A 14,970-nucleotide genomic window follows, 5' to 3' on the forward strand; every position below is an offset into this window, starting at 1 on the left:
TAAAACAGTTTTTGGCTATTGGATAAATATTGACCAATCAAAACTGATTTCGGCTAACTTTAACCCAACCAAAGAATTGAACAGTTTTATGCAATAAGCTGCTGCATGTTGTTTCATTTACAATGTTTATATATTTATCATAATGTTGACAGTTAAAATATTATCACTCAGCAAGCTATAAGCCAAAATATTATCACTCAGCAAGCTAAAAGCCACAACGAATTTTCATTGTTGAAGATATATCTCCACTGGCTTTAATTTGATACAAAATCCTAAGTTGGCGTTTACATATATCCTCTTGAAAATGCTATAAGATGTATGTCAAAACTGTACACATAATGTTTAACATTTCCCTCTGAATGTTTGTGAATTTAAACCATTCCATTTGTAGCACTCCTGTATGTTTTTTGATGAATAAACTTGGAAAACACTGAGTTCTTAGTGTGATCTTCTTTGTTGGACATTTCTCGTGTGGGGGGTGATATTAAATGTATATTAATCTCACTCGCTGGCATGGTGTAACATTAATTTGGTCTTTACTGATTGAAAAATCTTAGAACCCGGTAAAACCCACTTGTTATGTAGTTATATATAAGCATTTGACCTTGACCATGGACTAACAGACTTGGATTTTATTAACAACACACGGTGGCTACCTGCAATGAATAACTATGACAAGATATTTGGTTCACAAGTGCTGAAATTAAGGGGACAAAGATATTGGTACATTTTTTACCTTGACATACATTGTATTGGACTTGGGTCAACTTTCTGTTGTGAACATTTGTGCAAATTGCCATTAGCTATAGTTTACATCTATTAAAATCTCACACAAGTGCTGAAATTAAGGGGACAAAGATATTGGTACATTTATTACCTTGACATACATTGTATTGGACTTTGGTCAACTTTCTGTTGTGAACATTTGTGCAAATTGCCATTAGCTATAGTTTACATCTATTAAAATCTCACAAGTGCTGAAATTAAGGGGACAAAGATATTGGTACATTTTTTACCTTGACATACATTGTATAGGACTTGGGTCAACTTTCTTTTGTGAACATTTGTGCCAAGTTCCATTAGTTTACATCTATTGAAATATCAGGGTGGCAACTAAATTAATAGCATTTGTCATTTAAGGAGAATAATGTGAAGGTTTTCACCTTGACCAAGTCCTACAGATAAGGATGCTGTAAACATCATTAATTTGATCTTCCTTGGATAAACGTTTACTTTGTGCCATGTTGTATAAAACTTGGCTCATTACTATTTAAGTTTTAAAACAGATACAAAACTGTGGATGGTGGATGTAATCAAGGTTAACCCACACTCCCCTAAACTGGTCTAACAAACAGTGCCTCTTCTGCTGCCATTTATTCTATGAATGAAGTCCTTTACAGTTTAAATGCACCAATCATTAACAATTTGTGTAACATCATGTATCACGAGAGATCCATGGCTTCTGTTCGTTGAGTTGCATATTTCATGGACAACATCATGTCAAGCAATCTGAAATGGTCAATTAACTTCATTGACAAAAACATTCTGACAAATTCCATCAAACTTGGCCCTAAGAAATAACTATTTTTTTCAAATGATTGGATTGGGTTGACCTAGTGACCTAGTTATTGAACAAAAAAAAAGATTTTAAAGTCAGATAAAGAAAGTCAAGTGCTATGAAAACCACTGACCGGTTCGGAGGTAGACCTTCCCTGACTTGAAGGAAATCAAACTTGTCTGAAAACAGAAAAACAAGGCTCAATTCAATATTGTTGAAAATAAGTTAGTAATTGCAACTGTACATACACATCAGGAACTGAATACTTTTGTTAATTTTTATATGCTAAATCTTTAGGTTAATTTGAAGCATTTTCACTCTAGTTAGTACCAAAACTTTAATCTTCTTTATCCATACTTAGACAATTCTTTGCATTAACTTTGTCCTACCTGAAAGGGATTTAGTAGCGAGGGCCATTTGAATAATTTGCGCAAGTCGATCGACAGCTGTGTTGATTGCATCAATCAGTTCTTCCCTGCATTGTCCGCCTCGGTAATATGAGGACAATGTCTTGGACACGATGAATATATCTCCATAAGAAAACAATTGTTCATTTAACTCCATGCTCTGATATGCTTGCAAACATAACAATACTCCAAGGTGTAATTTTGAGAAGAGACTCATTAGTTTTGAATCTTGTGTGTTTGTTTGTTTTAAATCTTTGGCAGCACTTGTTCCCCCCTGGACTGAACTATTGGACTCTCCTGCCATTGATGTGACTATAGGTCCCAGAATGCACCAGCGGATGAGTCCACCTAAAGGACAGGTAAAGTTGGCCTGAATCCGAACAAGTCTAACAGAGTCTGAGCACAAACAGGGATCTGATGAGATCCAGTCTACGATGCATTCCAAGAGCTCCTTGGGTGGGGTCTTGCTTACATCTGAAACATTTAATTCAATTTCTAAATACATAAATTTTAAATAATGATTACATACCACTAAAAAAATTGACAAAATTATTCTCTTTAGTTAAAGTAATCATGTCATAAACACTACCACTTCGACTCTAAAATACTACCCCTTCCACTACTACAACCATAGGTGTAACCAGGCTTACTGAAGTATGCCGTCTAAATGACAAGTGTTAAAATCACCAAATCAAAATGGAGGATTTGGGGTATGAATACTCATGCAACACTGATTGCACTGAATGTTGGCATGTATAATGCTTGAAAATGGTTCTTTCATTGCAGTTTTCTTGAAATAATTTCCATAGACCTTATTTCACCAGCTTATCTTATAATAGTGTACAATTTATTATCGTTTTATGTACAACTACTATTTGCAAACAAACCAAGCATTCCAAGTTTTTGAAGCATTGACTGATGATGGTTTTGTGAATTCCTTGGTCCAAAATATGGTGATAATTAAAGAAGTCCAACTTCAACACAAATAATTTATTTATGAAACAACGTTTCGGCCATTCGGCCTTCATCAGGTTGTATGTATATAATAACCAGGAAATAAGGTCAACATCAAATGACGTCAATGTTGATAACGTCAAAATATAGCATACATTTTTGCAAAATAATGTCCTATAGGATCTAAAGAGATACAATTAATAAACTGGTAAAATGCAATATAAATGCATAAACAAACATCAATAAACCAGTATAAACTATGCAACATTAAATAGGTTAAAACAGTTATAAACCAGATTAATTTTGTGATTTTTTTTTTTAATTCTGCAAGAAGAATTAAAATAATATTTTTGAATTCATACCATTAGGAATGACAGTGCCAAGAATGTGCGTCCATTTACTCTCCTTTAATAATCGTTTCCAATTGTTCTCAATTTTATCAATTGGCATAAAAGAAAAATCATTGATACTGTGGTCAGGAGCATTAAAATGTTCAGACACATTTGTATATGAATCTGGAAAATGCTTTATATCAAACTTATGACTGTTCATTCTCTGACTACATTTTTGTTGTGTCTGACCAACATATTGCTTTTTACATTTTTTGCAATTGATAACATATATAACACTTGTAGAAGAACAGGACAATTCATGATTTATCTTAAATTCTTTGCAAAAATATGTACTTGAAAATTTGTCATTTTCAAAAATAGTATTAAATGGTGAAAATTTCAATTGCTTTTGGTCCAAAATAGCATTCTGTTAATTAATGCTTAACTGATTAACATGCAGTTTATTTGCAAACAGTACTGTAGTAGTTATACAGAGAAACCCTTAAGTCAAACTTGAGTTCAAATAATGTAGAAAGGGATATATTAACTGAAATGGCAAAATTTCAATTGAAAGCTGAACCTGAAAAAAAGATTCATGAATCCCAAACCATGGTCTTACCTGTGTATGTGTATATGGTTGTGATAGCAGTGACAAAGTTACATGTGAAGAGGGAGGAGACACTAGGGAGAGCCCGGAAAGCAGGACCAAGCCCGGGGTATAGTTGCCCATAATCCTCTACAACCTGCTGTGCAACGTCACAAACACACTGGCTCTGGCTACCTTGCTCCTGCAACATAAATAAGACAATAGGATAGAAATACACAGGAGAGCCCATGATTCAGGACCAAGCCCAGGGTATAGTTGCCAATAATCGTCTGCAATCTGGTGTGCAACGTCACAAACACACTTGCACTGGCTTAATTGTTCCTGCTACACATGTACATAAATAAGACAGCAGGAAACACAAATACAAAGGAGAGCTGTATACATGTAAGACAAGTTTTGAAAAGAGCTATGGGCCTTGCTATACACATGTGCATATTGTCAATGGTAACATGGCTTTGTACTGGAATAAGTTTGTTGAAATTGACACAAAGTGTTTCATGTGAAAATCTTTAACACTTAAGCTTTAGGCAGGGTTTAATGATTTTGCACATGGCCGATGACACAAAAGCTATAACAACACTTTTCGAACTAAAGATCAACACGTTTTCTTGACGCCTACAGCATCAAAGCTATAACAACAACTCTTTCTTCAAAACCAGACAACTTAAAAATATGAATTCAGCATTGTACTGCCTTGCTTTACCAACCTGCATCCACAACGCCACACAGCGGAGAACCGGCCCACAAGACACTGATATTGCCATCGAGACAAGCTTAGTCATCAGGGTGATCTTAGCTGCTTCGATGTGTCCCCCGAATATGGCCGTAAAAGCCTTGTAGCAGGCTTGCTCTGGACACTCCTGTAAGGTCCGACACACCATCTCCAGTAGCTGTAGCTCATGCACTGCATTCAGCTTCTAAATAAATAATTACCAAAGAAAATTGAAAGAAAAATCATGGTGACCTTTAACATTGATTTTCTTTGCCTGATCAATTCTTGTCAAAATGAGATATGAATTGATTTGGCATCTGTACTTGAGTATCGTGTAAAACATAGGAAAAGCTCTTTTACACCAAAGATTTAAGACAGTGAGAGTGCCTTGACCAAGACTAGTTCTGTTTGTTGCTTCATAGCGGAATTGTTGATGACATTGCTATCAACAAGTGAACACTATGAATGAATAACTTTTTTCCCCTTTCACCACATTTCAAAAACAAATTGATTAAGCAACAACAAACAAACAATTTACCGCATCATTAATGATTGACCAAAACAAAGAAAACATGACTCATTTTGATTCATTACCATTTTTCTGTGGTACTTTCGTTTATAAAGCTCAACTATGAACTCTTGAGCCACATCGATTGCCAGTTTCTCCCCTGGGGAGGTCCTGCCTGGAACCCCATGACGGGCCTCAGAAGAAAAATGTTTAACCAGGAAAATTAGGGCCTCCTGAGAGCACTCAGGGAAATCCAGGTACTGCAGTCTTGCCAAGGTAGCAGACATGGTGGTGTTTGTCTGCAATCATAAAGTTAAGATTTTATTGAGGTTAATAAAAGTTCTTTATGTTCTTTATTCAAGTTCTTTTGTTGTTTTTAACTATTGGTTAAAGCTTCATCATGATTGCCTTTTTGTAGCATAAATTACAAAAATTAATATCAAACAGATTCACAAGATGTTGTGTCGAGAAGAGTCAAATTATCCAAAATTTTATAAAGGAAGTTATGAAGAAATACGTAAATATTTGTCAGAAGTTTCGTGGCAAGATATAAAGGACATGAATGTGGATGATGCATGGCAATTTATTCTAGGACATATAGGTCACTGTATAGATACATACATACCAAAATCAAGTATTAAGAAAGGAATAATCAAGCCCAAATGGATGGACTATTATTGTCTTAGGAAACTTAAAAAGAAATACCATTTATGGAAAAGATTTACATTTTCACGTAGTTATGTAGACTATCAGGAATATTGTAGAGCTAGAAATCAGGTAACTACAGCCATTCGTTTTTCAAAGAAAAAGTACCAGAAAGGTGTTGTGGAAAGTACCAAAAAGTCTCCAAAGTCGTTTTGGAGTTTTATTAAAGGAGAGACTAAAAGTAAAACCTCAATTGCAGATTTAAAAGATAAGGAAGGGAATACTATAACTGGTGATGCAGAGAAAGCTAGAGTATTAAATGACTTTTTTTCATCTGTGTTTACTACAGAAGGGAATGAAGAATTGCCCAATTTCAGTCGGAAGGTTGATAAAGAAAATTTTATTCATGATGTACACTTTAGTGCAGACAATGTGTTAAAGATTTTGAAAACATTGAATACTTCCAAATCATGCGGCCCAGATAGTTGCCATCCTTACTTTTTGAAAGAATGTGCTGTGGAACTGTATTTACCATTGTATGACTTGTTTGTGAAGTCGATGTCTACGGGAGACGTACCAAGCGATTGGAAAAAGGCAAACGTTACTTGTATATTTAAAAAAGGAGATAAGTCTATCCCTGGAAATTATAGACCAGTTTCTTTGACATCCTGTATCTGTAAAATTTTAGAAAGGCTTGTAAGAGAAAAGCTTGTTGCGCATTTGGATTATAATAACTTGCTGTCTGACTGTCAGTTCGGTTTTAGGAAGAATAGAAATACAGTGTTGCAGCTCTTGTCGGTGCTTGAAGAGTGGACAGAAGCAATAGACAATGATATTCAAGTTGATACAATATATTTAGACTTCCAGAAAGCATTCGATTCAGTACCACACAGAAGACTGTTACAGAAAGTTGAAGCTTACGGTATATCAGGAAATCTATTGAAGTGGCTAGGAAATTTTCTATCAAATAGACTGCAGCGTGTCAATGTAAATGGATGTACCTCAAAATGGAGTAAAGTACTATCTGGTATTCCACAAGGATCTATTTTAGGTCCGATATTGTTTATTATCTTCGTTAATGATATACCAGAAGTTTTAAGAGGACTGTGTAAGCTTTTTGCAGATGATTGCAAGGTTTATAGTGAGATAAGATCCAAAAAGGATCAAGACCAACTTCAAAATGACATTGACAATTTGTGTGAGTGGAGTAGCAAGTGGCTGCTTAAATTCAACATAGATAAGTGTAAAGTAGTGACATATGGTAATGAAAAATTGATAAATACTTATACAATGAGTGATACAAATGGTGAGACTCACGAACTGACTAGAGATAATCAAGAGAGAGACTTGGGAATATTATTCACATCAAATTTGAACTTTGATCAACACATAAACAATATAGCTAACAAAGCAAATAGTATAATTGGTCTAGTTAGAAGAAAGTTTACGTACATGAACAAGGACCTATTCTTAACTCTGTACAAGGCACTGATAAGATCACATTTGGATTATGGAAATTTAGTTTATTACCCTACAACAAAGAAGTGTAAGCAGATCATAGAGAATGTCCAACGCAGAGCTACAAGACTTGTTCCTGAGCTAAAAGGGTTGACGTATGAGGAACGTTTGTGTGAATTAAATCTTACAACTCTCGAATACCGACGTAAAAGATATGATATAATCCAGGTTTACAAAATAGTGCACAATATTGACAACATTGATATAAATAATTTCTTCACATTTGCTGAAAATGTTGGTACCAGAGGACATAATCTAAAACTGAATCAGAGACAAGCCAAGAAAGGAAGAAGAATGAATGCATTTGGAATAAGAACAGTTTCTACTTGGAATAATTTACCAGGAGAACTGGTTAACAGCACAACATTGCTTACATTTAAAACAAATCTCGATAAGCTTTGGCGACCCAACCGCTTTGACATATCATCAATATACTAAGACAAAGTTACTGAGATACAAACCCGGAAGTGGAGACAGTTTACTGAAGAAGATGCAAGGGTATCTATTTAGCCTTAGGGGCTATAAAATTGCCCTTACAGACCAAGTAAGACCAAGTAAGTAAGTAAGTGTCAAGAGGGATTACAGCAGTTCAATAAACAAATGGTTTCTTAATAGGCCCTTTTGTTGCATGTTTGGCCTAATTTGAAAGTTCTTTGCATGTTTGGTCTAATTTGAAAGTTCTAAGTATCATTTGGAAGAAAAGTAGCTTAGGTGACTTGACATTCTAACTCTATTTTTACCCCCCCCCCCCACGCAGGGCCATTTTAAATAGTCATATTTGACGGTTAGCCATTAACGAATAAGAAAGATGAAATATATCATCCATCTGCATTGGTATGTACATTAAGCTCAAAATTTAATTTGCACACGATAAATGTAAGTTATTGCAATTGGATTTAACCCTGTTTGGTGATGGCTTTTAACAAGGCTCAGTTTTATAAGTCATGAAAACTGGTAGGGGTAGAAGACAAAAAATAAGAAAATTGTCAAAACGTTCAATCTGTGAGAGTGCTGCTTTAACGATGCATTGTTTATTGAGGAGTTATAGTCAAAGAATATATTTTACATTGGTATGATTCAGTCGACTTGTGGAATGAATATCCAAATGTTAAAAAAGTACTCTATAGAAACGCGCATTAGCCTAGGGCTTTGGCTAGGGCAAGGGATTATTGTTCCAGGTGTCAGAGATTGAGAAGCACTGATTTAAAAGTCTAATATACACATTGAGAGCAAACAAATGTTGAAAAAGACGGGGTTAGCACGGACCAGTGTTAAAGAAAGTTCAAACCAAACAGAATTTCTCTACAGTCGTCCACTTATAATTCGTCCCAGTTTCATTTTCGTACCCGGAAGTTAGGTAGATCAGGGAGCAGCTAATATTCAAAAAAATATTTTACTATAAATTTCTCATTTGCTAGAAAAAATATTGGGTTACCAAATTTATTTTCATGTATACGAATTAAGAGGAGGAAATACACAACATTACAAACTTATTTAATTCAATGTCGCCTTTATATTCTCCACATCAAATATTCTAATGGATGATCCATTACCTGTGTTATCATTTTTCATTTTCAGGTAAATTTAAATGTAACTTTGTTATTATTTCAATGGCTGTAAGTTCTTGACACTACTATTACTATATCAGGTACCACTTTTTAATTTATTAATATTTGTTTACTTTTTTTGTCAACGATTACATCTGAAATAGTCTATTACTATTATTTTATTATTATTAAGTAGTACTGTAGTAGTATTAGAAGTAGTAGTAGTAGTAGTAGTAGTAGTAGTAGAAGTAATATTATTATTATTCAGTAGTAGCAGTGGTAGTAGTAATAGTAGTAGTAGTAGTAGAAAATAAAAAAATAAATATTTTATTTGTTGTCAATCTTAATTTTTAAATCTAAGAGTTACAATGCACTTTGTACAGACTAAGTTACCTGTAACCTGGTATTTGGACTGGAGATATGGCAAGTCAAACTATCCAAACTATATTTGATTCGCCCACTCAGTAATGCCCTTTTTTAGAAATTCCATCATGAATTTGCTTTTTATACAAATGATAGTTTGGGTTCAAATGAAGTTTTAAAGTAAGAAAAAAAATATTCTCCAGCGGCAATTAATGATGCTTTAACACTCAACAAGTATTTCAATCCAAAAGGAACAAACAGAGAAACTTATTCAATTTTATTGAAATTATAAGGAAGACAGGAAGAAATATTTTTTGTAAGTTGGCAATATAATAATTACAATTAATGTACAGCTAGTAGTACACTGTCATGCACCAGTCAATTGTAACCACGCCCCCCCCAGGTCCGGGGACTTTCGGTCCAGCCAACCCCGGCTAAAATCCCCGCCCTGCGGGGACAACAGATTTTAAAATCCTAGCCAAATGCCCCCTCACCCCAGGGAACCAAGGTAAAGCCCATTCCCCGCTATATTTAAAGTGAAGACAAAACCACCGCATTCACTCGGTACTGTGGGGCCACCTGAAAGGTAAAAACACGACCCATTTTTCCAGCCATCCCCGGTATACCCCCGACCCTGGGGGGGCTGTGGTTACAATTGACTGGTGCATCAGTTTAGTGAATTTTACTGTGTATGTTTTGCACATGAATAAGTTTTAAAATAAGCATGCATTGCACTGATCTTCAGATCAGCGGCGTAATGTTGGCGTAAGTGCTATAAGACTGTTGACAAAGTATCAGATCACATTTTTCATGTTTACTTTAAAAAAATGATGTTTTATGAGGAAAAGTAAAGGTATACAGTATACATCTAAAATTGAGTTTGAATTTTGAAAAAAAATGGGACTAATATTTTTAAAACGACCCCTAGAATATTATTTTCAAAAATCGATAATCGTGCAATCAGAGTTAGCATCGATTTAAGATAATATAAATTTAATAGAATACCAAATTATGAAAATTATTATGGTAGAATTATCGAACAGACCACTTCAAAAATTTATTGATAATTCACCCTCTTTGCCATTTTATCATAACCTAAAAATAGAGCTTTTTTTTCCCCTTTCGGGTTATCTTTCCAATGCCATTGTGACTTCCTACTTGCATACATGTAGGGTACCATACTACCTGAGCTGTGTATTTTATATTATAGAAACATGTATTTCTTTGTTACTTTAATTCAAGTTTAAATGCACCCAGAATCAACAGAGTTAAAATAATACACAGTGAATGCAAAGTATGACTAATGTATCATTGTAATCATAAGGGATAGTTGTTCAGTAACTGTTTTGTACCATACTGTCAATCAAATTTCAAACTTTTACGTTTAGCATGTACATATGCCCCAGGGAGTATTGAAGGAATAACAGATGATAGTTCTGAAAGTAATTATGAAATCAGAAGCTGATGTCATGGCCAACTGTGTTTTCAGTTATTGTTTTGGTTGCAAGTTCAAGATTTCTAATGTCAGCGAAGGATTTTTTTAACTTATAATAAAAAATGTTCAACACTGCCAAAATCTACAAGATATGGAACATTTTCAAGTGTAGAAATTTATTGATTACAGTAAGGATTTATTTATTTTTGAGTGTCCTCCCATACAAGTTTATGCATAGTAATCAAGGATGTTTGGTCTTCAAATCATGCATTTTCAATACCTAGAAACTCATAGAATTATGCATAAAGTTGAAGGTGAATAATAGATTTCGCAATATACTGGTTCAATTGAGATATCATTTCTGACATTATAATACCGCAATACGATTTTAAAATACCTCAATGCTGCAATATCACAAAAATGCTGAAGTCTGATCTCTCAATCCCAACTCAATTTACCACATGAAAGTATCATATTTTTCAAAATCTTGCCTGTTTTTTTCTTACTTTTCTAAAAATCGCTTAATCATAGATGTATTGACTAATTCTAGAGCAAAGAATATACTTGAGTAATTGTTAAAAAAAAACCCACTTAATTGTACTCAAATACATTTTTGCCTGTAGAATATTTTTCCGTTGGACTCTTGACCAAAAGTCTTAACCAACATATTTTATGATAGAATGGGCTAAGGGTGTTAAAATATATATGATTTTTGATAACTTTTGATGCCTTGTGGTAAAATGAGTTGAAACTCACCAGAGTTTGAGATTTGACTTTTTCTTTGATTTGATTTGATATTTCAGGCCGGTATTTGAGACGGTTATTTAAAATTAAGTTATAACTTATTATTTTTCTTTTCATGAACAACATTTTCATTGACAAGGTGTTTTTATGCCCCCGAAGGTGGGTATATTAAAATCGCACCGTCCGTCCGTCCGTCCGTCCGGCTCTGTAACTTTCCCTTGTATGGACAGATTTTAAAATAACTTGCCACATGTGTTCCACATACCAAGACGACGTGTGCAAGACTCGTGTCTCTACCTCAAACGTCAAGGTCACACTTAGTGTTTATTCACAATGGAGTGCTGCATATAAGGACATAGAGTATAGGTTGTCGTGTCCGGGCTGTAACTTTCTCTTGTATGGACAGATTTTAAAATCACTTGCCACATGTGTTCCACATACCAAGACGACGTGTCGCGTGCAAGACCCGTGGCCCTACCTCAAAGGTCAAGGTCACACTTAGTGTTTATTTACAATGGAGTGCTGCATATAAGGACATAGAGTATAGGTTGTCGTGTCCGGGCTGTAACTTTCCCTTGTATGGACAGATTTTAAAATAACTTGCCAAATGTGTTCCACATACCAAGACGACGTGTCGCGTGCAAAACCCGTGTCCCTACCTCAAAGGTCAAGGTCACACTTAGAGTTTATTTACAATGGAGTGCTGCATAAAACGACATAAAGTATATAGGTTGTCGTGTCCGGGCTGTAACTTTCCCTTGTATGGACAGATTTTAAAATAACTTGCCACATGTGTTCCACATACCAAGACGACGTGTCGCCTGCAAGACCCGTGTCCCTACTTCAAAGGTCAAGGTCACGCTTAGTGTTTATTCACAATGGAGTGCTGCATATAAGGACATAGAGTATAGGTTGTCGTGTCCGGGCTGTAACTTTCTCTTGTATGGACAGATTTTAAAATAACTTGCCACATGTGTTCCACATACCAAGAAGACGTGTCGTGTGCAAGACCCGTGTCCCTGCCTCAAAGGTCAAGGTCACATAGTGTTTATTCACAATGGAGTGCTGCATATAAGGACATAGAGTATAGGTTGTCGTGTCCGGGCTGTAACTTTCCCTTGTATGGACAGATTTTAAAAAAACTTGACACATGTGTTGGACATACCAAGACGACGTGTCGCGTGCAAGACCCGTGTCCCTACCTCAAAGGTCAAGGTCACACTTAGTGTTTATTTACAATGGAGTGCTGCATATAAGGACATAGAGTATAGGTTGTCGTGTCAGGGCTGTTACTTTCCCTTGTATGGACAGATTTTAAAATCACTTGCTACATGTGTTCCACATACCAAGACAACGTGCCGTGTGCAAGACCCATGTCCCTACCTCTAAGGTGAAAGATACACTAAGTGTTTATTCACAAGGGAATTCTGAATATAAGGACATAACAGTGTAGGTTGTCGAGTATGGGTGGTATTTTTTTATGTTCAGAGGCAATTTAAAATAACTTGCCATATGTATTTGGCACGTAAAGGCAAGATCAACTTTTCATGTACTGACCTTGTTCGTAGGTCAATGTCACATTCGGGGGCATTCGTCACATACTGTGACAGCTCTTGTTCTTCTCAGAAATTGTAATTAATATTTAAGCAAATTGTGGTTATTGCATGTTTTGTTTCACGCTCATTAGCATCGTCATCAGCATGATTTTGTCATTATCAACACACAGCTTGTTGAGTGTAAATCTTGACTGTAATCATGTCAGCCAAAATAACAGAATCAAAAGCTACTTTATTTTGCTATAAATTAGTGATAAAAATTATAGGGCCTAAAAAATACTTCTGGTTTAGGTTACCTTACCATACCCTACCTTCAAAGTAGACCCTACTGTTTTTATAATCTGTCTGATAAATTAAAAAAATAAATAAATTTGGTTTTGTTTTTGTTAATGTGTATTAAAGATTTTGTAAATCTTAAAAGCTTTATACTGAAGATGACTTTAAAGCCAATCCACAATAATGACTAAATTTCTTGAAAAAAAGCCTACTTTTTTTTTGAAAGATGTAACCTTAACCACACATTATTTTTGCCTTGTGTCAAATACGCAGTAGATGCTGAACAGTAAAAATCTAAATATATATTAGCATTTTTACAATAAAAGTTAGACATGGAAATCATTTGGGATTGCTCTTTTTCATGATAATTACTGTTAAAATAAAAATATTATAGAAGACTGTGAAACAGATATTAATACCCGTAATGGATGTAGTAATAATTATAAGCAATCTGAAGTGAGCCATAAAATAAACTTTTAAATTTGTTCATATTTTTCATATTCTGATCGATTATTTTACTTCATATTTACTTCATATTTTTTTCAGTTCCACTTAAAGACAGAACTGTTATTGATAAAAAAAGCCTATTAATATTTGTGTAGGATTTCTTGTCAAAATCATCTCTTGTTGCAATATATCAATAAATATATACCTGAAATATTGCAATAGATTTCAATATTTTCCCCAGCAATACCAAGCCCTAATAAATAGAGGCATAGACTTTCTATAAAGACTGTGGATATAATAAGTGGTATATTGACTGTAATATGCAATTAGTTTTTTACATTAAAAAGGTGAAAGATCAGAGAAATCCCGTGTCATAAATACAGTTTTTCTGAGCTTTATCAAACTTGGTCACAATATTTGTCAGCACAATTAGTGTGTGAATATAGGTAATTTCTTGTCAAACAAAATAGGTCACTAGCTCAAACATAAAGACAAAATTTTGTGTTTAAGTTTTTTTGTTTTTTTCACTATTTCATCAGTGTACTTCATCCTTTCTTCAAGAAACTTGGTCAGAATATTTAAAAGCATGATTTTTAGGACTGGTGAGAATATGGGTCATTTTGGGTTAAGAACTTAGGTCATTCAAGGACGGTCAAATATTAAGACAAAATGTTATGTTTAATTCCTTATCTCTTTTATAATATCAACAGTGTTTATCCAATCTACAAGAAAACCAAGTCAGAATATTTATCAGCATGATATTTAGTACCAGTGCGAAAAAACGGATCTGCAGAATTTACTTTTTCCTCTAGAAACATACATCCTGCTGCAAAATTGCATTGTCAAGAATGAAACATCTGGCTGTAATGCAGCTTCCATACAAACCTCTAGTTTTAAGAATGTATGAGATCTACTCCTGTATGAGATCTACTCCTGTATGAGATCTACTCCTGTATATGAGATCTACTCCTGTATGAGATCTACTCCTGTATATGAGATCTACTCCTGTATGAGATCTACTCCTGTATGAGATCTACTCCTGTATGAGATCTACTCCTGTATGAGATCTACTCCTGTATGAGATGTATGAGATCTACTCCTGTATGAGATCTACTCCTGTATGAGATCTATGCCTTAGCTACTGGTATAATTTGAGGAGACAAAATTTATAGGTTCACATTTCATAATTGTTGACTTGTGTGGTTTAACATTCAAAACCCAAGCTTTTTATAGTGGCTTTATAATTATACTATTTGATTGCATTGATTATATCATAATAACATCAAGTTATAGAAGCATCCGGGTTTGCTTAAAAAGATTGTATCAAACTTTTCATAATAATTACACTTGTCATAAAAGCA

The 14,970-nt window shown here is 34.5% G+C and overlaps 2 protein-coding genes across 6 annotated transcripts in view; one reads left to right on the forward strand and one right to left on the reverse strand.

The window, feature by feature from the left end:
* Nucleotides 1-1,359: 1,359 nt before the first annotated feature.
* On the reverse strand, nucleotides 1,360-8,609 carry LOC128225135 (integrator complex subunit 15-like). Of its 4 annotated transcripts, XM_052935173.1 has the most exons (8): nucleotides 8,530-8,555; nucleotides 6,256-6,397; nucleotides 5,165-5,377; nucleotides 4,566-4,775; nucleotides 3,871-4,039; nucleotides 1,948-2,439; nucleotides 1,692-1,737; nucleotides 1,360-1,509 (listed from the first exon to the last, which is right to left on the reverse strand). In XM_052935173.1, the coding sequence occupies exons 2-8, from the start codon at nucleotides 6,256-6,258 to the stop codon at nucleotides 1,443-1,445; spliced, it is 1,200 nt and encodes a 399-aa protein (XP_052791133.1). In that variant the 5' UTR covers nucleotides 6,259-6,397; nucleotides 8,530-8,555; the 3' UTR covers nucleotides 1,360-1,442. The 4 variants fall into 4 exon arrangements, with proteins under 4 accessions (XP_052791133.1, XP_052791135.1, XP_052791136.1 ...); XM_052935175.1 differs by lacking the exon at nucleotides 6,256-6,397 and having other exon boundaries at nucleotides 8,508-8,609; XM_052935176.1 differs by lacking the exons at nucleotides 6,256-6,397; nucleotides 8,530-8,555 and adding an exon at nucleotides 8,588-8,603.
* Nucleotides 8,610-8,657: 48 nt separating this feature from the next.
* Nucleotides 8,658-14,970, forward strand: part of LOC128225134 (Ig-like and fibronectin type-III domain-containing protein 2) — a 50,511-nt gene continuing 44,198 nt past the window's right edge. The window contains exon 1 of one of the 2 annotated variants that reach the window (XM_052935171.1): nucleotides 8,658-8,819. The gene's annotated coding sequence lies outside the window, so the exon portion shown is untranslated. Of the gene's footprint in view, nucleotides 8,890-14,970 lie in introns of both variants that reach the window. The other variant, XM_052935168.1, reaches the window with a different exon arrangement.

Source organism: Mya arenaria, chromosome 2 (genome assembly GCF_026914265.1).
Source record: "Mya arenaria isolate MELC-2E11 chromosome 2, ASM2691426v1".
Classification (NCBI taxonomy): domain Eukaryota; kingdom Metazoa; phylum Mollusca; class Bivalvia; order Myida; family Myidae; genus Mya; species Mya arenaria.